General features: G+C 46.7%; 1 protein-coding gene across 1 annotated transcript in view; it reads left to right on the forward strand.

The window, feature by feature from the left end:
• Nucleotides 1-24,370, forward strand: part of LOC145354742 (uncharacterized) — a 25,700-nt gene continuing 1,330 nt past the window's right edge. Inside the window, exons 1-5 of the mRNA XM_080206193.1 lie at nucleotides 1-108; nucleotides 2,533-2,583; nucleotides 7,631-7,825; nucleotides 8,263-8,341; nucleotides 10,207-10,401. Of these exons, the coding sequence (XP_080062319.1) occupies nucleotides 2,539-2,583; nucleotides 7,631-7,825; nucleotides 8,263-8,341; nucleotides 10,207-10,401 (514 nt within the window). The 5' untranslated portion in view covers nucleotides 1-108; nucleotides 2,533-2,538. The remainder of the gene's footprint in view (nucleotides 109-2,532; nucleotides 2,584-7,630; nucleotides 7,826-8,262; nucleotides 8,342-10,206; nucleotides 10,402-24,370) is intronic.

Below are 24,370 nucleotides of genomic sequence, written 5' to 3' on the forward strand. Positions count from 1 at the left end.
CGAATTCAACATTGCCCTGAGGTTTTGCATCGAGTTCCGCCCCCACATATTTCAAGGGGTGAAGTACTTCGATTAATTTCCTCTGCATCCAGAGTAATAGTTGCCACTGTAAGTAGTCTTTGATTTGCATTTTCAACTTCACACTAATATTTTTCAGAATGACTTTCATTGTTAAAACCCTTTCCAAAAAGATAAAAGCTACAGAAGTGTTTTTGTCCATTTAACAAACTAGCTGGATACTTTTCAAAGACTGTGGTGTTTTAGATTACATACTTGTTTCCTGCTGCAAAATCAAAGCTGTTATCTCACAAGGCGGCACAGTGGCACAGCGATTAGCACTGCTACGTCACAGCAACAGGGACCCGGGTTCAATTGTTGGCTTGGGTCACTGTGCGGAGTCTGCACATTCTCCCCGTGTCTGTGTGGGTTTCCTCTGGGTGCTCTGGTTTCTGCCGCTGTCCAAAAGACATGATTAGGTGCATTGGCCATACTAAATTCTCCCTCAGTGTACCCAAACAGGCGCCGGAGTGTGGGGACTAGGGGATTTTCACAGTAACTCCATTGAAGTGTTAATGTAAACCTACTTGTGGCGCTAACAAATAAACAAAAAAACAAGTGTTTACATCTTTTCCTGTAGTCAGTTTTCAGAATATATCATTTGAACAGATCACACAAATGTCCAAATAGATTACAGCTACTATACTTATTTCAAAGCCTTGGTAAGAAATATATACACATTTATCAAATAGAGAATAGCATTTTTCCTTCAAAAACCTTGCAAAATAAAATAAGGAATATTACCAGAGCCATGACATGTTTCAGAAAGACTATGTTAGTAGAACAATCCAAGAGCAGTGAGAAATGTTGGTCTTGTTTGGCTAATATGTTGTGAAAATAAGGCAAAGATTTTCAATGTAAAGAGGTCATTGCTGTGAGGCTGTTACTGTGCAGCGACTAGCCCAATACTGAAGGGCCAGCAAAAGCAGCTGTGGAATTATGGCCATCATGGACACAGGGATGTTCCACACATACTTTAACAGATCTTACCAATCAGTGTAAGAGGGGTTCCAGGTTAGTCCTTTACAATTAGTAAAAAAGTATCTGATGAAGGCTCACAGATGAACCACTGAGAGGAGGCGGTTAAGGAGGATGCTTGCAATGGTCTTCCAACTGATGGACAGCAGGAAGACTCCTCTGTGGTTATATTGCCATTTGACAGCCTCAAGCCTAAAGCATGTGACAAAATATTTAGTTAAACTGAAGTAATGTCTAAAAACATAATACCATGTTACAGACATCAAGGTGCCACAAATGGCAATGAAGCAAATGGCAAGTAATTATTATTCCGATGATTTTGGTTTAGGATGAAATATTGACCAGGATACCTGGAAACTCCCCTTTTTTCTGGGAGTGCCATGTGACTTTCACATCCACTTCAGAGGCTCTCAGTTTACCTGACAGTGCGGCACTCTTTCCAGATGCTCAAGTCTCGAGTGTGCTTTAAAACAGTAATGCCTGATCGAGAGGTGATTAGCACTGAACCAAGCTGACATCCGAGATCTGACATCCTGGTTTGGTTGCCTTGGTGCATTTCAAGCTCAGTTTAACATCTCAAAATGACATTTTTATGCGAGTGTGAGCCTGGATAACTCATGAAAAAGACCATGTGCTTCATCTTAACTTAAACTGGATACATCGAGACAAATGGGCGGCACGGTGGCTCAGTGATTAGCACTGCTGTCTCACAGAGCCAGAGACCCGGGTTCGATTCCAGCCTTGGGTCACTGTCTGTCTGTGTGGAGTTTGCACTTTCTCCACTGTGTGCATTTCCTCCATGTGCTCCCACAGTCCAAAGGTTAGGTAGATTGATCATAGTAAATTGCCTGTTAGTTTCAGGGGGCTAGCAGGGTAAATAGGTGGGATTATGGGGAAAGGGCCTGGGTGGAATTGTTGTTGGTGCAGACTCGATGGGCTTATTGGCCTCCTTCTTCACTGCAGGGATTCTATGATTCAAATGTTACAAATAAATAATTTGTTCTGTAAAACAACTTACTTAAAATGTCACAAAAACAGAAAATGCTGGAAAATCTCAGCAGGTCTGACAGCATCTGGAGAGAAAATAGAGCCAACGTTTCAAGTCTGGATGACTCTTTGTTAAGTGTTTATTTCCAGCTTATCTACTAAGTACTAATAATATTACTTAGAATTGATTCAGACGAGCCGGTGTACCTTGCAATAACCATGAACTAACTAACTTCAGTTGAATTCCCTGTGTAATTTCCACAGTGGGTGGGGATTCTGATATAAATTGCTGGTTATGTCATTTCCCCATGGCCTTCACTGAAGCTATAGCAGGAGAACCCCTATAGAAATCCTCCCCAATGAATGTTTTCCCATGATGACCCAGAAATTGTCTCAATTCAGCTACAATTTCAAATTTCTTACATCATTAGTTTCAGAAATTAAAGTGAAAGATCATGAAGGTTATTTCAGATTACAATCTAATAACCATTTTCCCCTCCCAAATATTAGGAAATAATGCTCCAAAATCCAAGCAAGAAACACAGATCAAAGACGGAAATGGTAAGCATTTGGAAACTTTGTTTCTCTGCTAAGTTTATTTATAATGTAATTTTATTAATGAAATTGTTTTGGGAAAGTATGGGAACAATTAATGAAGGCCAGTATGGTGTACTAGCGTTCAGTAATCGAGGGATTGAGTTTTGGAGTCGAGAGGTAATGCTGCAACTTTTTGAGACCCTTGTCAGACCCCACTTGGAGTACTGTGCGCAGTTCTGGTCGCCTCACTACAGGAAGGATGTGGAAGCTATTGAAAGGGTGCAGAGGAGATTTACAAGGGTGTTGCCTGGATTGGGAGGCATGCCTTATGAAGATAGGTTGAGGGAGCTCGGTCTCTTCTCCCTGGAGAGATGAAGGATGAGAGGCGACCTGATAGAGGTTTATAAAATGTTGAGAGGCATAGATAGGGTGGATTCTCAGAGGCTATTTCCCAGGGCTGAAATGGTCGCTACGAGAGGACACAGGTTTAAGGTGCAGAGGAGATGTTAGGGGTAAGTTTTTCACTGAGGGTGGTGAGTGAGTGGAATTGGCTGCCATCTGTGGTGGGAGAGGCGAACTCGTTGGGGCCTTTTAAAAGTCTTTCAGATGAGTACTTGGGATTTAATGGGGTTGGGAGTTACAGATAGGTCTATGGCCTGGTAGGTATGGATATGGTATGATCGGTGCAACTTGTGGGCCGAAGGGCCTGTTTGTGCTGTAGTGTTCTATGTTCTAATTAGAAAAAGTTTTTGAAAGTAATTGTGACGTTCGTGATTATTACTTGTTCAAAAAGTTATTTCACAAAAAGATAAATGAATGAAATTCAGCATACATATTTTTACCAAATTCTAAACTTCATTATTTTAGAATAAAGAAATAACATTTTATCATTAAAGGACAATGATAATTAGAGTCTTGACATTACCAAAATGATCATGTTCGTGTCTTTTGAAGGTTTGGAAGTTTTGATTTTATTTAATTTATTATTGTCGCATATATTAACTTACAGTGTAAAGCATTGTTTCTCATGTGCTGTACAGACAAAGCATACCTTCATAAAAAAGGAAAGGAGAGTGCAGAATGTAGTGTTACAGTCATAGCTAGGGTGTAGAGAAAGATCAACTTAATGCAGGGTAAGTCCATTCAAACGTCTGATGCCCCAGCAGGGAAGAAGCTGTTCTTGAGTCGCTTGGTACGTGACCTCAGACTTCTGTACCTTTTTCACGAAGGAAGAAGGTGGAAGAGAGAATGTCTGGGGTACTTGGGGTCCTTGATTATGCTGGCTGCTTTTCTGAGGCAGCGGGAAGTGTAGACAAAGTCAGTGGATGGGAGGCTGGTTTATGTGATGGATTGGGCTACATTCACAACTTTTTGTAGTTTGGCCTAATGTTAAACATGAATAGAGAACTTCTTACACCATCAAACTCTGTTTTTAATCTAATCTATAACCTAAATAATTACCATTAATTTATGTTATCACAGGAATGTAAAACACACTCAAACCCTCCTTGTTAACCCCTTTATTGTAAATAGGTTCATATTTCTGATTAGAAATGAATTTGATGAGAGCATTGTAAAGTTTCATACAATGATAATGTAACAAGCTTTATGTTTTTAAATGTTCATATTTATAGATTTAGATTGGTAGAAAGAGAACAAAGAACAACACAGCACGGGAAACAGGCCCTTCGGCCCAACAAGCCCACGCCATCATCTTAACAATGTGTTTTTCCTCCTCCACCCTTGACCCGTGTCTATGCTTATGGTACCCCCACTGGAAACCAGATTAAGGGGAGAATAATTTAGGGACAATTTGTTAGACCAAGAGCTCTGCATACTCCCCATTTTGTTTAAACTGGAGCCTCAGTTTTCCTGACTGAACTAGTCATTATGAGAAATTCTGTTTAGACATTGATTGCTGGGTGCTTTTGCATTTTTCATTTTGACTGAACATTTCCAATATCAGCATTTACCTGGCAAATCTTTATCTAAAAAAAATCTGATAGCCATTGCCAAACAACCCAGTAATTAATGAGAGTCACAGTCCACTTTGTGTTATATAATAAATGGTCTGCAAGACAAAGTTGGAGATGGTTCTGGGTAATTGATATTGCACAATTATTGAGCCAACTTCTGTTCAAAAACACATCTTCTATTTTCTTTATCTTCAGAACCAACATTATTTGCCATGAATTTGTGAAAGACCAATGGTCAAGTTATGTCCGATATATACTTTATTGTAGTACCTTTGAATCTCATAACTATCCAAGAAGGCCTTCATTGACAGACTCCCTGCCTGACTCCAAGCCAAGCCTGTCAATTAGACTTGACTTACTGCCAGGGGAAGCAGTTAATGATATAAAGATCACACTGTGGAATCAAAAGTCCACAGTCTTAACTTCCAGGTTCTTGCAATGATTGCCCTGTCTTCCCCATATGATAGTCAATGATTTTACCTCAACAAATTTGTGCTGGTTTTCCACACTTTCCCAATTAAATATCTGTTATTTTCTTTTCAGATTATTGTTTCTAAACATTTCCCTGCCATTCAGATTAAACTAGCTCTCCTTCAATTACCTCTTTATTGCCTCCCTTTTTTGAACAATGCGTAACATTTGCAATTCTCCAGTGCTGTGGCAGCACCTGTGTATCAAAGATGGTGGTGATTTATATCCAGAAACTTAGGCTCAGCTGACTTAGTACTGTCAACTTTTCGAATGCTTTCTCTTTGTCTATTTTCATTTCATCCAGTATCCTAGCAACCTCCTCTTTATTCTTTGCTTTGAGATAATATTTTTGACATTTGCTTTGTAAGGAAGAAATCCCTGTCATTCCCCTGGGAGTTTGCCCAGTCTTCAGCCAGAGTTATAACAACTTGGAATTTATCTGTAGGCCAGTAACCAAACAATGATAACTGGTGTGCTTATAACACACACACACACACACACACACACACACACGTGTACACATGTTTATATATATGCTGAGTGTATGGAGGTGTTCATAATCATCTCCTATGTATTTTCTAATAGTGTTTTATTAGCTTTAATTTACATACATGAGTTTTATGATCCACATTTCCAATTCCTCAGTAGCACCTGATGTTTACATCTTGTTTAAGGGCTGAAATTTTACCACCCCTCATCTGCCACGGGAATCGGAGTGGGTGAGGAATGGAGCATGGAAAGGTTCGTTGTCCTCGGGCAGGACTTTACGGTTTTGGGACGAGCGAGGCTATAAAGTCCCGCCTGTGATGATTGTGAGATTTTTGCTCTATTTAGCAAAGCTGGTTTTGTCTAATTGATGAATTACTGCCCTTTCTTATTCATCTGTGGAACAGAGGAGTGTGTGATGGGGGGAACCGGGCAGCAATGTTGCTGGCTGGCCAGTTTTTATTGCCCTTGGAGGGCAGTTGAGAGTCAACCACATTGCTGTGGCTCTGGAGTCACATGTAGGCCCAGAAAGTGAACACTCAAATGGTCTCATTTGTATTGTTTGGTGTAATAATACCTTTCAAATGGAGCCACACTCACCAGCCAGTATAAATAGGGAATCACTGGCTGAGTGGTGTTTATAACATTTGGTTTAAATCTCATGTAGCTCAAATGAAGCATATTTGCTGCCTAGTCTGTTTTCACACAAAACACTAACTAAAAACGAATAAAACTATAGCATTTCATAACTGTCCATATTTAATCTTCTCCCTCAGGTCAAAGCTGTTGAATTTAACAAGTGAAACTGTAGCTCAGATGTTTATCGTGTGCGTTATCAGAGGAGTAATTAAGGTTGATGCCAAAGTCATTTTTCTGTCATTCCGGAATAATGGACATGATTCGGTATTCAGATTTATACCTTTGTTAAATAACAAAGAAAATAATTTGATATGAACTATTTATAGTTTGCATGATAATGCTACACACCTGACTGGTGTTCCTTGAACCATTTCCTTGAAGTTATTTTAATCTTACAGAAGCAGGAGGTTTGTGCAGAGCTGGCTAGCTCGGTGTGCTGGGGGGTGGGGGAGTGAGTGTGTATGTGAGTGTGTGGCGGAGGGACAGGGCAGCAAGCAATTCATTACCGGGGGGTAAGGAGACTGCCTCCCTCAGAATTTACCCCATCGTAAATGTAGTGCTGCAGATCAAGGGATGGGACGACTGCAGGATCTCGCAGTGAAACGCCTTTTGAGCGCTATTTGAAGGCCAGAAAGAACAGGAGTCGTCGCTGCCGCCCACCCACCCCCACCCCCAGCACACCAAGCTAACCAGCATCCCCCCCTCCCCCCAGCACACCGAGCTAACCAGCATCCCCCCACCCCCAGCACACCGAGCTAACCAGCATCCCCCCACCCCCAGCACACCGAGCTAACCAGCATCCCCCCCCCCAACATACCAAACTAACCAGCATCCCCCCCACCCCCCAGCACACCAAGCTAACCAGCATCCCCCCCTCCCCCCAGCACACCAAGCTAACCAGCATCCCCCCCTCCCCCCAGCACACCAAGCTAACCAGCATCCCCCCACCCCCAGCACACCAAGCTAACCAGCATCCCCCCTCCCCCCAGCACACCAAGCTAACCAGCATCCCCCCACCCCCAGCACACCAAGCTAACCAGCATCCCCCCTCCCCCCAGCACACCAAGCTAACCAGCATCCCCCCCTCCCCCCCCAGCACACCGAGCTAACCAGCATCCCCCACTCCCCCCAGCACACCGAACTAACCAGCATCCCCTCTCCCCCCCAGCACACCAAGCTAACCAGCATCCCCTCTCCCCCCAACCAAGCTAACCAGCACCAGCACACCGAGCAAACCTGCTTTCCCCACCCCAGGTGCTGATTGCCTCCACCCCCAAATGAATGGAGCCACACCTGCCATCTCTGAACTTAAACTCAACTCTCCTTGTCTCATCTCTGACCTCACCAAAGGAGTTGGATTTATCACAAATGTAACATTTTAAATAACTTGATTGTTTCTCTAGGATGATGATTGGAATTATTGAGACGTGACAGAAAACTGTGATCATTGAGTTCATTTGTGGGATAATTAACCAATATCACTTTCTAAAACTTTACAGAAACTACAAACAGACAAGCCAAGTGAAATAGAGCCAGAGTGGACAGAGTATGAAATTATAACTCAGACAGGAAGCTGCCGTGGGGCTGACTCAAAAGCTGATGTTTTAATTAGCTTGTACGGAGAAGAAGGCAAGGTGGAAGATGTACTTTTGTTCAACTCACTTACCAATTATATTCCTTTCCAAAATGGTCAGGTAAGCAACTGTTCCAATAATGGCCAAATTTTTTTATGTAAACTACACCTTTTTATGCTCAATTCTTACATACTTTCAAGATATTTCCTTCATTATGGACACAAGTAGAAATACAGCAAAGTAAAAGAACTTTTCATTTTGAATGTAGAATGCAAAATATTGGTTAATGTCCCAATTTAAATGAAGTGACTATTATTGATCCTCCAGAGAAAGCATTTCATCCTTGGAGGAGATTTTCCAGTCCTGCCTACAGCCAGTCCTGGTTTGATGGCCTCATTCGACCTGGACTCGAATCGATGGACTCGAGATCAACGGACCTTCCCATTGCCCACCCCTCGGCCACTATGATTACCGTGATGGATAGGGTGATAGAATTGTGGCATTTATCCAACTGGCGTTTTGCTTTGATACGAATCTTTGTTAAATGTGTTTTACAGAATGATGTATTTCTGGTGGAAATTCCGAATATTGGAAAACTTCAATACATCATCATTGGACATGAGAGGAATAAAGCTGGTAAGCAAGAATATTTCCCAACGTTCAGACATCAATAATGTTGGAAATTGTGGCCATTTGTTTTTATCTCTGATAAAGGGAATTCTTGAGGAGATTCTGTTGTAAAAGACAATAGCTTATATTTAGAGAACACTTTTATATCGGCTCACACCAGTTTGTCCACTGCTGGGTTAATTCATTGCCCAATTAAGGGCCTCAGTTTGTGACAGGTTGAGAAGGTCGTCCGTGAGCCATTCAACTCCTGACTTAATCTTGACGGAGGTGGCAAGGTGGCAGGGTACCCAGCCACTGGTCACCTGCCTAATTAAATACTCTCTCTGCCACCAAATTTGCTTCAGGGAAGAGTAATTAATACTCTTTTTTTGGGCTGACCTTGGAGTTTTTGAAGATTCATCAGGTTCTACAAGAAATGCTGCATTTGGACATGTCAGAATAAATTGATTTGGGATGCTCTGGTTTCCTCCCGCTGTCCAAAGACATGCGAGTTAGGTGGATTAGGTGGTATATCAATGAGGTATTCTTCTGTAATATTAACTATCAGTTACTGTATGTGAGCACAGAATTAAACCTGCCTCTGGTATTATTTGTCAATGAGCTATTCTTTCTATTATCATTCATCCAAATGGTAAATGTGTGGGGTTATGGAGATGGGATGGCCTATATAAGATGTTCTTTCAGAGAGTCAGTGCAGACTCAATGGGCTGACGGACTTTCTCTTGAACTGTAAGGTTTCTATGATTCTCAAACGTCTATGAGTCACTGGCCTTGCTGGAAGAATTGCACTATCTTTCTGATACAAGATTCAGAATTTACTAGTGGGAGTTTCCTATTGGTGAACAATCCAACAGAGTTATCAATGCATCAGCAATTGCATTGTTAAGGAAAGGTGGTGATCATTGGCTCAACCACCAGAAGAGTAGGGGGTTGCAGGAAACCATAAGGAGTTTGTCACTCTGCTGAGGCGGGGGCGGCACAGTGGAGCACACCGCTGCTTCACAGTCCAGGGACCTGGGTTCAATTCCCAGCTTGGGTCACTGTCTATGTGGAGTTTACACATTCTCCCTGTGTCTGCGTGGGTTTCTTCTGGGTGCTTTGGTTTCCTCCCACAGTCCAAAGGTGTGTGGTTAGGTGGATTGGCCAAGCTAAATTGCCCCTTAGTGTCCTGGGATGAGTAGATTAGAGGGATCAGTGGGTAAATATGTGGGGATATGGGGATAGGGCCTGGGTGGGATTGTTGTCGGTGCAGACTCGATGAGCCAGGTGCCCTATTTCTGCACTGTAGGGTTTTTATGATTCTATGAGCTACATGAAGAATAAACTTGCTGAAGGTAAAATATAAGCTGCTGTTTTATTCCTTCACTTTATACTATTATACAGAACCTGAGGAATTTTCCGACACATACACCCCTCTTTCCAAGTTTTTATTACAAGTTAGGGAAACAGGCCTCCTCCTTTCTGTGGAGAATTGTAATGGTCTGAATCATATCTGCCTGAGTCTGGGAATCTGGAGGTTTACCTGCTGATCTAATGGATATGCTGGAATAGGATCTTGTCAGGTAATAGGCGAGGCAGAAAAATACATTCATACTAAATGAATCTTTTAAAGGGTCTTTTAAAAGACTCCTGGATGAGTACATGGGATTTAATGGGATTGAGAGATATAGATAGGCCTGGTAGGTATGGATATGATCGGCGCAACTTGTGGGCCGAAGGGCCTGTTTGTGCTGTAGTGTTCTATGTTCTAAATGTGTTACCCGGGAACAATATACACTTGTTGCTCCATCTGTGAACACCAGCGCACATCTGGCCATGATGTGTCAGCAATGTATTGTCCGTCTGAGATGTCGCAATGTCCTGTTTTGCAGGTTGTGATTGGTACTTGGAAGATATTATGATAAGGAATTGCTCAAATTCAGTGACATGTGTATTTCATTGTAACACATGGTTTTCATCACAAGCTGATGATAAACTCACTTTCCAGAAGTTTGTGCCTTCTTTGGGGCCAGACCTTGATGATGGAGAAGATGTGCTGGAAGACTCTGATTCATTGGAAGTGAAAGGTAATGGTTTTATAAATGGCATGCTCAGATCGTTTCCAGACATTATCCAGACATTCAGTTACGAGTGGTGTGCCTCAGGGATCTGTTTTGGGGCCACTGCTGTTTGCAATTTTTATTAATGATCTGGATGAGGGTATAGTTGGGTGGATTAGTAAATTTGCTGATGACACCAAAGTCGGAGGTGTGGTAGATAGTGAGGAAGGGTGTCATAGTTTGCAGGGAGACTTGGACAGGTTGCAGAGCTGGGCCGAGAGGTGGCGGATGGAGTTTAATGCGGAGAAGTGTGAGGTAATTCACTTTGGTAGGAATAACAGATGTGTCGAGTATAGGGCTAACGGGAGGACTTTGAATAGTGTAGATGAGCAGAGGGATCTAGGTGTACGTGTACATAGATCCCTGAAAGTTGGGAATCAAGTAGATAAGGTTGTTAAGAAGGCATACGGTGTCTTGGCGTTTATTGGTAGGGGGATTGAATTTAGGAGTCGCAGCGTTATGTTGCAACTGTACACAACTCTGGTGCGGCCGCACTTGGAGTATTGTGTGCAGTTCTGGTCCCCACATTACAGGAAGGATGTAGAGGCTTTGGAGAGGGTGCAGAGGAGGTTTACCAGGATGTTGCCTGGTATGGAGGGGAGATCCTATGAGGAGAGGCTGAGGGATTTGGGGTTGTTTTCGCTGGAAAGAAGGCGGCTAAGAGGGGATCTTATTGAAACATATAAGATGATTAGAGGTTTAGATAGGGTGGATAGTGATAGCCTTTTTCCTCTGATGGAGAAGTCTAGCACGAGGGGGCATGGCTTGAAATTAAGGGGGGGTAGTTATAGGACGGATGTCAGGGGTAGGTTCTTTACCCAGAGGGTGGTGAGGGATTGGAATGCCCTGCCTGCTGCAGTTGTAAATGCGCCTAGTTTGGGGGCGTTTAAGAGATCCGTGGATAGGTTTATGGATGGAAAGGGATTGGTTTAGATTAGAGGGTCATTGTTTTTTAACTGGTCGGCGCAACATCGTGGGCCAAAGGGCCTGTTCTGCGCTGTTATGTTCTATGTTCTATTATCTGGCCTGATCAAAACATTGTGGACAGCACAGTGGTTAGCACTGCTGCTTCACAGTGCCAGGGACTCGGGTTTGATTCTGGCTTGGGTCACTGTCTGTGGGGAGGGTTACACGTTCTCCCCATGTCTGTGTGTGTGTCCTCTGGGTGCTCCGGTTTCCTCCCACAGTCTGAAGATGTGCAGGTTAGGTGGATTGGCCATGCGAAATTATCCCTTAGCATCGGGGGACTAGCTGGGGTAAATGCATGGGGTTATGGGGAATGGGCCTGAGTGGGATTGCGTTGGTGCCGACTCAATGGGCTGAATGGCCTCTTCCTGCACTGTAGGGTGCCTGTAATCCTCATTAGTTAAGTAGAATGGCTTGGACGTGAGAAAATTGTTCTATGGGAATGTCACTGCTGGGATGCAGGACAAGACAATTCACTCGCTGTCTTTAAAAGACAGTTAAATAGCAATGTCATTTCTCCGTAAGATAGCAAAAGAGCAGCAATCACAATGGGTATCAGTAACTGGAGGTGTAACAAGTTAGATTCCTGACATGTCTATGTTCCATTTATTGGAATCAGCTGCTGGTTGCCCAGGAGAGTCGGAGCAGAACTCGCCTGCGCATAATTAATGAGATTCCAAATACTGAATCTGGTTCAAGATCCCGTTTTCCCAGGTAGGCAAGGCCAGAGCCACCTCCACTGCACTCAGACTCACAATGGGAGAATTCTGCCCAATACATAGAAATAAAACCGCATCTCTGCATCCTGTTTTACATCAGAAGAGAAGAAACATTTGTCGTTATTCATTTCCTGTTCCATTCTGCTCTTCACAAAAGATACTATAGTCTCCTTCTCACAAAACCATATCTTTACTGATTGATTATTGGATGGCATGTTACTATGGACAGAATTGCTAAAGAAGTTGTAATTCTGATAAAAACATGCATCAATTGCTTTATTCTTTTTTTCACTGCCCCATCTTTTATCTTAAGATTACCACGGTTAACTATTTCAAGAGATCTGAAACTTATCTCCCAAACTTCCAGCTGACTGTTAGATCCTCCCCACCCCCTCTCCTGGTATTTGCTCTAATTGTACCCTGACACTGCAAGTCCTGGGAACAAACTACTTTCACTATTTGAGTATTTCTAGCTTCACGACATTTCAACAAATTATCACTAAGTAAAATAAACAATAAACTGTATTCAGTTGAGATCAAACCAAATCTTAGGGACCTGAGTGTCCTTGTGCAGGAAACTCAAGAAGTTGGTTTGCAGGTGCAGCAGGTAATTAAGAAGGCAAGTGGAATTTTGTCCTTCATTGCCAGAGGGATGGAGTTTAAAAACAGCGAGGTTATGTTGCAGCTGTATAAGGTGCTGGTGAGGCCACACCTGGAGTACTGTGTACAGTTTTGGTCTCCTTACTTGAGAAAGGATATACTGGCACTGGAGGGGGTGCAGAGGAGATTCACTAGGTTGATTCTGGAGTTGAGAGGGTTGGCTTATGAGGAGAGACTGAGTAGACTGGGGCTATACTCATTGGAATTCAGAAAAATGAGGGGAGATCTTATAGAAACATATAAGATTATGAAGGGAATCGATAAGATAGTTGTTTCCACTGGCGGGTGAAACTAGAACTAGGGGGCATAGCCTCAAAATAAGGGGAAGCAGATTTAGGACTGAGTTGAGGAGGAACTTCTTCACACAAAGGGTAGTGAATCTGTGGAATTTTTGAACAATAAAGGAATTAAGGGTTATGGTGAGTGGGTGGGTAAATGGAGCTGAGTCCATAAAAAGATCAGCCATGATCTTACTGAATGGTGGAGCAGGCTCGAGGGGCCAGATGGCCGACTCCTGCTCCTAGTTCTTATGTTCTTAGCTACGTACACATATTACGATATCAGGGCCATAGAGGCATTTGAAAACAAGGATGAGAATAAAACTGAGGCATTATGGAATAATGCATTATTGGAATAAATGGGTGCTTTTCTGGTTGGCAGCTGGTGACTAGTGGAGTGCCGCAGGAATCGGTGCTGGGGCCTCAACTGTTTATCATTTATATAGATGATCCGGAGGACGGGGCTGAGTGTAGGGTAACAAAATTTGCTGATGACACGAAGATGAGTGGGAAAGCAAATTGCATGGAGGACGCGGGAAGGCTGCAGAGTGACCTGGATAGGCTGAGCGAGTGGGCGAGGACCTGGCAGATGGAGTATAACGTTAGCAAATGTGAGGTTATCGCTTTGGAAGAAATAATAGTAGGATGGAATATTATTTAAATGGTGAAAAGTTGCAGCATGCTACTGTGCAGCGGGACCTGGGGGTCCTTGCGCACGAGTCACAAAAACCCAGTCTGCAGGTGCAGCAGGTGATCAAGAAGGCGAATGGAATGTTAGCCTTTATAGCGAGGGGGATAGAATATAAAAGTAGGGAGGTCTTGTTGCAACTGTACAGGGCACTGGTGAGGCTGCAACTGGAGTACTGTGTGCAGTTTTGGTCCCCTTATTTGCAAAAGGATATATTGGCCTTGGGAGTACGGAGAAGGTTCACCAGGCTGATACCAGAGATGAGGGGATTAGCTTATGAGGAGAGATTGAATAGACTGGGCCTGTACTCGTTGGAGTTTAGAAGGCTGAGGGGGGATCTTATAGAGACTCACAAGATAATGAAGGGGCTAGATAGGGTAGCGGTAGAGAGATTCTTTCCACTTAGAAAGGAAACCAAACTAGAGGGCACAGCCGCAAAATAAGGGGGGAGGCAGTTTAGAACAGAGTTGAGGAGGAACTTCTTCTCTCAAGAGGGTGGTGAATCTCTGGAATTTTCTGCCCCTTGAAGTGGTGGAGGCTACCTTGCTAAATATATTTAAGTCCTGGATAGATAGATTTCTGATCGATAAGGGAATTAAGGGTTATGGGGAGCAGGCAGGAAAGTGGGACTGATCCACTTTGGATCAGCCATGATCTTATTGAATGGCGGGGCAGGCTTGAAGAGCTCGATGGCCTACTCCTGCTCCTATTTCTTATGTTCTTATGTTCATTGTTTGAATGAAAGCCAAAGTGTGTCAGGGAGTGCAGCAGCGATCTCCATGCTGTTATACACTTCAAAGAGTAGGGGTTGAATTTTACCAGCAGGCCTGCCTTGATACCAGGGGCAGGCAAGGCTCAGAGAAAGGCATTCTCAGCTGGCCTCAGGTGGGAATGCTCGGGCAGACATGCCAGTAAAACTCCGCCCCTGGACAACCTATAGCAGATGCCTCCAAGCACTGAAGAAGTCCCACCAGCAGCACCTTCACAAGGTCCTTCAAAACCACTGGAGGAAAGGCAAGTAGATCCAACAACCACGTCCTCTCCAATATCAATGTATCCAGTACAGGAGGCTTAGGGGTGATCTTATAGAGGTCTATAAAATTATGAGGGGCATAGATCAGCTAGATAGTCAATATCTTTTCCCAAAGATAGAGGAGTCTAAAGTTAGAGGGCATAGATTTAAGATGAGACGGGAGAGATACAAAAGGGTTCAAAGGGGCAATTTTTTCACACAGAGGGTGGTGAGTGTCTGGAACAAACAGCCAGAGGTAGCAGTAGAGAAGGGTACAATTTTGTCTTACATGGGTAAGATGGGTATCGAGGGATATGGACCAAATGTGAGCAATTGAGACTAGCTTAATGGTAAAAACATTTAATAGACAGCCTGGACATGTCGGGCTGAAGGGCCTGTTTCCATGCTGTAAATTTCTATGACTGTCGCAGCAAGAGATTCCCAAGAGGATTGCAGAAAACCTTTAGGAATACCCTCAAAGCATCCCAGAAATGTATAAACATCCCATTGACTCATGGGAGTGGGGGGGGGGTGGGGGGTGGGTAGTTGGGGGGGGGTGGGGGGTGGGTAGTGGGGGGTGGGGGGTGGTGGTGGGTAGTGAGGGGTGGGTGGGTGATGGGTAGTGGTGGGGGGGTGGGTAGTGGGGGGTGGGTAGTGGTGGGGGGGTGGGTAGTGGGTAGTGGGGTAGTGGGGGGGTTGGTAGTGGGTGGTGGGGGGGTGGGTAGTGGGGGGGTGGGTGGGGGGGTGGGTGGGGGGTGGGTAGTGGGGGGGGTGGGTGGGGGGGTGGGTGGGGGGTGGGTAGTGGGGGGGTGGGTGGGGGTGGGTAGTGGGGGGGTGGGTGGGGGTGGGTAGTGGGGGGGTGGGTGGGGGTGGGTAGTGGGGGGGTGGGTGGGGGTGGGTAGTGGGGGGGTGGGGATGGGTGAGTGGTGGTGGGGGTGGGGGGGGTGGGTGGGGGGGTGGGTGGTGGGGATGGGTGGGGGGGTGGGTAGTGGGGGGGTGGGTGGGTGGGTAGTGGGGGGGTTGGTAGTGGGGGGGTGGGGATGGGTGGGGGGGGTGGGTAGTGGGGGGGTGGGGATGGGTGGGGGGGTGGGTAGTGGGGGGGTGGGGATGAGTGGGGGGGTGGGGATGGGTGGGGGGATGGGTGGGGGGGTGGGGATGGGTAGTGGGGGGGTGGGTAGTGGGGGGGTGGGGATGGGTGGGGGGTGGGGGGGTGGGTAGTGGGGGGGGTGGGGATGAGTGGGGGGGTGGGGATGGGTGGGGGGGTGGGTAGTGGGGGGGGTGGGGATGGGTGGGGGGGTGGGTAGTGGGGGGGTGGGGATGGGTGGGGGGGTGGGTAGTGGGGGGGTGGGGATGGGTGGGGGGTGGGTAGTGGGGGGGTGGGGATGGGTGGGGGGGTGGGTAGTGGGGGGGTGGGGATGGGTGGGGGGGTGGGTAGTGGGGGGGTGGGGATGGGTGGGGGGGTGGGTAGTGGGGGGGTGGGGATGGGTGGGGGGGTGGGTAGTGGGGGGGTGGGGATGGGTGGGGGGGTGGGTAGTGGGGGGGTGGGGATGGGTGGGGGGGTGGGTAGTGGGGGGTGGGGATGGGTGGGGGGTGGGGATGGGTGGGGGGGTGGGTAGTGGGGGGGTGGGGATGGGTGGGGGGGTGGGTGTGGGGGGGTGGGTAGTGGGGGGGTGGGGATGGGTGGGGGGGTGGGTAGTGGGGGGGTGGGTAGTGGGGGGTGGGGATGGGTGGGGGGGTGGGTAGTGGGGGGGTGGGGTGGGTGGGGGGGGTGGGTAGTGGGGGGGTGGGGATGGGTGGGGGGGTGGGTAGTGGGGGGGTGGGGATGGGTGGGGGGGTGGGTAGTGGGGGGGTGGGGATGGGTGGGGGGGTGGGTAGTGGGGGGGTGGGGATGGGTGGGGGGGTGGGTAGTGGGGGGGTGGGGATGGGTGGGGGGGTGGGTAGTGGGGGGGTGGGGATGGGTGGGGGGGTGGGTAGTGGGGGGGTGGGGATGGGTGGGGGGTGGGTAGTGGGGGGGTGGGGATGGGTGGGGGGGTGGGTAGTGGGGGGGTGGGGATGGGTGGGGGGGTGGGTAGTGGGGGGGTGGGGATGGGTGGGGGGGTGGGTAGTGGGGGGGTGGGGATGGGTGGGGGGGTGGGTAGTGGGGGGGTGGGGATGGGTGGGGGGGTGGGTAGTGGGGGGGTGGGGATGGGTGGGGGGGTGGGTAGTGGGGGGGTGGGGATGGGTGGGGGGGTGGGTAGTGGGGGGGTGGGGATGGGTGGGGGGGTGGGTAGTGGGGGGGTGGGGATGGGTGGGGGGGTGGGGTAGTGGGGGGGTGGGTAGTGGGGGGGTGGGGGTGGGTAGTGTGGGGGTGGGTGGGGGGGTGGGTAGTGGGGGGGTGGGGGTGGGTGGGGGGGTGGGTGGGGGGGGTGGGGGTGGGGGGGTGGGTGGGGGGGTGGGTTGGGGGGGGGTGGGGATGGGTGGGGGGGTGGGTAGTGGGGGGGTGGGGGGGTGGGTAGTGGGGGGGTGGGGATGGGTGGGGGGGTGGGGGGGTGGGTAGTGGGGGGGTGGGGGGTGGGTAGTGGGGGGGTGGGGATGGGTGGGTAGTGGGGGGGTGGGGATGGGTGGGGGGTGGGTAGTGGGGGGGTGGGTAGTGGGGGGGTGGGTAGTGGGGGGGTGGGGATGGGTGGGTAGTGGGGGGGTGGGTAGTGGGGGTGGGTAGTGGGGGGGTGGGGATGGGTGGGGGGTGGGTAGTGGGGGGGTGGGGATGGGTGGGGGGGTGGGTAGTGGGGGGGTGGGGGGGTGGGTAGTGGGGGGTGGGGAGTAGGGGGGTGGGGATGGGTGGGGGGGTGGGTAGTGGGGGGTGGGGATGGGTGGGTAGTGGGGGGTGGGGATGGGTGGGTAGTGGGGGGTGGGGATGGGTGGGTAGTGGGGGGGTGGGGGTGGGTGGTGGGGGGGTGGGGATGGGTGGGGGGGTGGGGGGGGTGGGGGTGGGTAGTGGGGGTGGGGATGGGGGTGTGGGTAGTGGGGGGTGGGTGGGTAGTGGGGGGTGGGTGGGGGTGGGTAGTGGGGGGTGGGTAGTGGGGGGTGGGTGGGGGGTGGGTAGTGGGGGGTGGGTAGTGGGGGGGTGGGTGGGGGGTGGGTAGTGGGGGGGTGGGTGGGGGGTGGGTAGTGGGGGGTGTGGGTGAGTGGGGGGTGTGGGTGGGTGGGGGGGTGGGTAGTGGTGGGTGGGGGGGTGGGGTGGGTAGTGGTGGGTGGGGGGGTGGGGTGGGTAGTGGTGGGTGGGGGGGTGGGGTGGGTAGTGGTGGGTGGGGGGGGGGTGAGCCACAGGAGTGGGAAAACAGGATTGTGTGCCTGGGGGGTGAGCAACAGGTGAATCCTAAACTTTTCTCAGCCAGGGTGGGGTGGAGAAGGGGTTTTGGAGCAGGAACTCCAGCACCTCTTTAAACCCAGACTTAATTATGTTTCAGATTGCCCATATAAAAAGTGAACATGAATCCAGCCCTTGTTAAGTAGTGATATGGAGATGTTGGCATTGGACTTGGGTAGGCACAGTAAGAAATCTCACAACACCAGGTTAAAGTCCGACAGCTTTATTTGGTGTCACGAGCTTTCAGAGCACTGCCCCTTCATCAGGTGAGTGGGAGCAGGTCTTATGAAGGAGCAGCGCTCCAAAAACTCGTGATACCAAATGAACCTGTTGGACTTTAACCTGGTGTTGTGAAACTTCTTACTTGTTAAGTAAAATATTGCAGAAACAATTATAAAACATTTTCACCTCTTGACTTATTGTTTTCTTAATATCCGATGGCTTTAGTTGGCCGTGTAGAGTGGTCACCTCTTACATTGCACAGCCTCTGTACTCAATAACACAACCTGCTGATGTCTGATCTAAGCGTGCAGAGTTTCAGAGCATTGCCAGCTGACCCATCAACACCTTCTGTTGTTGGAGATTCTTTTAGTGATGAGTCATTCTCAGCATTTAGTAAAATGAGATCACTGACCTTTTACATGTCAAATGAGCTATTTGAAGAGCTTCTAAAGTTTAAAGTGATTTCCTTGTAGTTATTTACAGACTAAAACATCAACCTTATTTTAAGTGAAAAGTTGTAGCATCACAAACTAGACTCTAAATACGGTTTTTCAGGATGGTTTTAAGAAAAGTAAAATTAAAACATCTTTACATTGATAAATCTGACGTTGTGTCTAGCCATATTGGGTTTGAGACATCCTAGTATGTGATGTCATCAAAAGAAAGATCAGGATGCAAGGTGCAGGGATTATTTGCTTGATTAACAACCCTGCTAACTAATAATATCTCAAAAAGCAGAACTAACAGAGGACCAAGAGCAAAAACAGAAAATGCTGGAAAATCTCAGCAGATCTGATAGCATTTGTGGGGAGAGAATTGAGCTAACAAAGAACAGTATAGCACAGGAACAGGCCCTTTGGCCCTCCAAGCTTGTGCCAATCATGATGTCTGCCTAAACTAAAACCTTAAGCACTTACGGAGTCCATATCCTCCCATTCCCATCCTATTCATGTATCCGTATAGATGCTGCTATCGTACCTGCTCCCCAGGTAGCGCGTTCCAAACATTCGCCACCCTCTGTGTGAAAAAACTTGCCTCACACATCTCCTCTAAACTTTGCCCCTCACACCTCAACCTCATGTCCCCCAGTACTTGACTTTTCTAACACCAGTCCAATACCGGCTTCTCCACATCACCCTAGAAAAGAGCATCTGACCAGCTCTGACGAAGGGTCATCCAGACTCAAAACATTGGCTCTATTCTCTCCCCACAGATGCTGTCAGACCTGCTATTTTCCAGCATTTCCTGTTTTTGTTTCAGATTCCAGCCTCCACAGTATTTTGCTTTTATCTTAGAGGATCAGAATTTTAAAGGTTGCAATGAGATCACCTCTCATTCTCCGAAATAATTGGAAGTAATTCTGAGAATTAATCAGCGTTTGGAGAGGCAGTGATTAATCAAGAACAGTCAGCGTGGTTTTGTTAAGGGAAGGTCTTGTCTGACTAACTTGATTAAAGCATTCGAAGAGGTAACCAGGTCTATAGATGAGGGTGATGCATTTTGACGCAGTCTACTTGGACATCACCAAGGCTTTTGACAAGGTCCCACATGGGGACTGATAGCGAAGGCAAGAGCTCATGGGATCCAAGGAAATTTGGCAAATTGGATCCAGAATTGGCTGAGTGGCAGGAAGCAGAGAGCAATGGTCAAGGGATGTCTTTTTGACTGGAAGCTTGTGTCCAGTGGGGTCCCGCAGGAATCAGTGTTGGGGCCCTTGCTGTTTGTGGTTTATATAAATGATTTAGACTTGAATGCAGGAGGATTGATCAGTAAGTTCACGGATGATATGAAAATTGGTAAATAGTGAGGAGGATAGCCTTAGATCACAGGAGGGTATAGACAGGCTGGTCAGATGGGCTGATGGAATTCAATGTGGATAAGTGTGAGGTGATGCACTTGGGCAGGACAAACAAGACAAGGAAACACAGGATGAATGGCAGGATCCTGGGAAGCACCGAGGATCAGAGGGATCTTGGTGTACATGCACCCCTTAAGGTAGCAGGACAAGTGAATAAAATGGTTAAGAAGGCATATGATATACTTCCCTTTATCAGCCAAGGCATAGAGTTTAAGAGCAGATACTTAACACATACATAGAAACATAGGAAATAGAAGCAGGAGTAGGCCATTCAGCCCTTTGATATGATCATGGCTGATCATCCAGCAATTTATTCCCTCTTTCCTCCCCATATCCTTTGATTCCCTTTGCCCGAAGAGATATATGTAAATCCTTCTTGAAAACATATACAATGTTTTGGCCTCAACTGCTTTCCGTGATAGAGAATTCCACAGCTCACCAGTCTCTGGGTGAAGAAATGTTTCCTCATTTCAGTATTAAATGATTTACCCTGTATCCTCAGACTATGACCCCTGGTTCTGGACTCCCCCATCATCGGGAATATCCTTGCATCCACCCTGTCTAGTCCTGTTAGAATTTTATAGGTTTCTTTGAGACCCCCCCCTCCCCCACCATTCTCCTGAATTCTAGCAAATATAATCCTAATTGACTCAATCTCCCCTCATACATCAGTCCTGTCATCCCAGGAATCAGCCTGGTAAAGTAGACTCCTTCTATCGCAAGAACATTCTTCCTCAGAAAAGAAGACCAAAACCGTACACAATATTCCAGGTGTGGTCTCATCGAGGCCCTATAATAGCAGCAAAACATCCCTGCTCCTGTACTCGAATCCTCTCGCAATGAAGGCCAGCAGACTATTTGCCTCCTTTACTCCCTGCTGCACCTGGATGCTTATCTTTAGCAACTGGTGTATGAGGGCACCCAGCTCTCATTGCACATTCCCCTCTCTCAACCTATAGCCATTCAGATAATAATCTGCTTTCCTGATTTTGCTACTAAAATGGATAATTTCATGTTTATCCATATTATTCTGCATCTGCCATGCAGATGCCCACTCACTCAGCCTGTCCAAATCATACTGAAGCATCTCTACATCCTCCTTACAGCTCACCCTCCCACCAGCTTTGTGCTCGGAGCAAATTTGGAAATATTACATTTAATTTCCTCATCTAAATCATTAATATATACAGTGAATAGCTGGAGATATAGCACTGATCCCTGCAGTACCCCACTAGACACTGTCTGCCACTTGGAAAAATAACCATTTTTTCCTTCTCTTTGTTTTCTGTCTGCTGACCAGTTTTCTGTCCATCTCAATGCACCACCCCAATCCCAAGCACTTTAATTTTATACATTAATCTCTTATATCCAAATAAACCAGAATGGCAACTGATTTGTCAAGCATGATTTCACTTTCATAAATCCATCCCAACTCTGTCCAATCCTCTTTTCCAAATGTTCTGCTATTAAATCTTTTATAATGGATTCTAGAATTTACCCCACTGCTAATGTCAGGCTTACTGGCCTGTAATTCCCTGTTTTCCCTCTACCTCTTAAATAATGGGGTTACATTAGCTGCCCTCCAATCTGTAGGAAGTGTTCCAGAGTCCATAGAATCATGGAAGATGCATCCACTATTTCCAGAGCCATTTCTTTAAGTACTCTGCGATTATCAGGACCTGGAGATTTATCCGCCTTCAGTCACATCAATTTCCCCAGTACCATTTCTGTACTAATACTGATCTCCTGCAGTTCCTCCGTTTCACTAAACTCTGTCTCCTCAACATTTCTGCTGTGTTATTTGTGACTTTGTTTGTGAAGACAGAATCAAAGTATGCATTTAGATTGGTCAGCCTTTGCCCCATTATACAATCCCCTGTTCCTGACTGTAAGAGTGTAAGTCGTTTGTCTTCACCAACCTTTTTCTCTTCACATATTTATAGAAGCTTTTACATACATGCAACTTAACCTTGCTATTTTAACACTCATTTTGTCTATTTAATTGTAATGGGTTAATGCCTAAAAAATAAAACAGCAAACAAATGTCATTCAAATGGCGGTAAGTATAATCAGGCAGAGTCAGCATTGCGAGGGAAAGCATATCTAACCAATTTATTTGGAAGGGTCACATGTGAATAAAGGAGAATTGCTTCATGACTTTGCTTCATAAATGTCTGTACGAAGCACAGTGTCAACAAAGTCCATCATTGAAAATAACCAGTTAAATTAAATCATCTCTAATTACCGCTTGTATGAAATAAAAATTTGTTGTTCTAGTGTGGAGCTTCTGAAAAGTAATCATTTGCTCCATGTGTCTGGTGAATGTATCATTGGATTGGAACTGAGTAAACAAAATGCTTTATGTTACACATCATGATTTTTGAATCACCTAATTGATCGCTTATTGAATGTTGTTATTTATATTGTTGGAAAAAAATACAATTGAGGGCAGCACAGTGGTACAATGGTTAGCACTGCTACCTCATTGCACTAGGGACCCGGGTTTAATTCCGACATCTAGTCACTGCCTGTGTGGAGTTTGCACATTCTCCCCATGTCTGTGTGGGTTTCCTCCAGGTGCTCCAGTTTCCTCCCACTCTGAAAGACGTGCTGGTTAGGTGCATTGACCCGAACAAGCACCGGAATGTGGTGACTAAGGATGTTTGCCTGGTATGGAGGGGAGGTCCTATGAGGAGAGGCTGAGGGATTTGGGGTTGTTTTCGCTGGAAAGAAGGCGGCTAAGAGGGGACCTTATTGAAACATATAAGATGATTAGAGGTTTAGATAGGGTGGATAGTGATAGCCTTTTTCCTCTGATGGAGAAATCTAGCACGAGGGGGCATGGCTTTAAATTAAGGGGGGGTAGTTATAGGACAGATGTCAGGGGTAGGTTCTTTACCCAGAGGGTGGTGAGGGATTGGAATGCCCTGCCTGCTGCAGTTGTAAATGCGCCTAGTTTGGGGGCGTTTAAGAGATCCGTGGATAGGTTTATGGACGAAAAGGGATTGGTTTAGGTTAGTGGGTCATTGTTTTGTAACTGGTCGGCGCAACATCGTGGGCCGAAGGGCCTGTTCTGCGCTGTAATGTTCTATGTTCTAAGGGAATTTCACAGTCACTTCATTGCAGTGTTAATGTAAACCTCACTTGTGACTAATAAATACGTTTAAATGTACTTTTTTTAAGTTTAAGTTTACTTAGAGTCAGAGAGGTTTACAGCATGGCAACAGGCCCATTGGCCCAACTTGTCCCTGCTGTCTTTTTTTTGAAACTCCTAAAGCTAGTCACAATTGCCCGCATTTGCCCTATATCCCTCTATATCCATCTTACCCATGTAACTGTCTAAACAATTTTTAAAAGACAAAATTGTACCCACCTCTACTACTATTTCTGGCAGCTTGTTCCAGACACTAACCACCCTCTGCGTGAAAAAGTTATTAGTCAAGTAAGGCTTACATTAACACTGCAATAAAGTTACTGTGAAATCCCCTTAGTCACCACAGTCCGGCACCTTTTCGGTTCAATGCACCTAACCAGCACATCTTTCATAATGTGGGAGGAAACTGGAGCACTCGGAGGAAACTGACGCAGACACGAGGAGAACATGCAAACGCCACTCAGACAGTGACCCAAACTGGGATTCGAATCCGGGTCCCTGGCGCTGTGAAGCAGCAGTGCTAACCGTGTGCCCTCTGTGCTACTATGCCACCCTACATTCTCTACATTGGAAGTTATATTTTCCCTGTTGTAAGTTGTGCTTTAGTTATAATGTGCAATGGTGACACCTATTGGCAGAGGGGATAAACCATGTCTCTTTCATCACTTTCTTTCAGTAGAACGAGTTCAGTTAAGAAATTTTCGGAAATTTAACTGACCACATGTGTAAGTAACAAAAAAATGTAGAAACATTAAACAGTACAGCACAGTACAAGCCCTTAGGCCCTCAGTGTTATGCCGAGCTATGTCCAAACCCAAGATCAAGCTATCCCACTCCTATCATTCCGGAGTGCTCCATGTGCCTATCCAATAACCGCTTGAAAGTTCCTTAAGTGTCCGACTCCACTATCACAGCAAGCAGTCTATTCCACACCCCAAACCACTGTCTGAGTGAAGAATCTACCTCAGACATCCCTCCTATATCTCCCACCATGAACCTTATAGTTATGCTCCCTAGTAACAGCTACATCCAC

The sequence above is a fragment of the Carcharhinus amblyrhynchos genome, chromosome 18 (genome assembly GCF_965287045.1).
Source record: "Carcharhinus amblyrhynchos chromosome 18, sCarAmb.v2.hapA, whole genome shotgun sequence".
Taxonomy (NCBI): domain Eukaryota; kingdom Metazoa; phylum Chordata; class Chondrichthyes; order Carcharhiniformes; family Carcharhinidae; genus Carcharhinus; species Carcharhinus amblyrhynchos.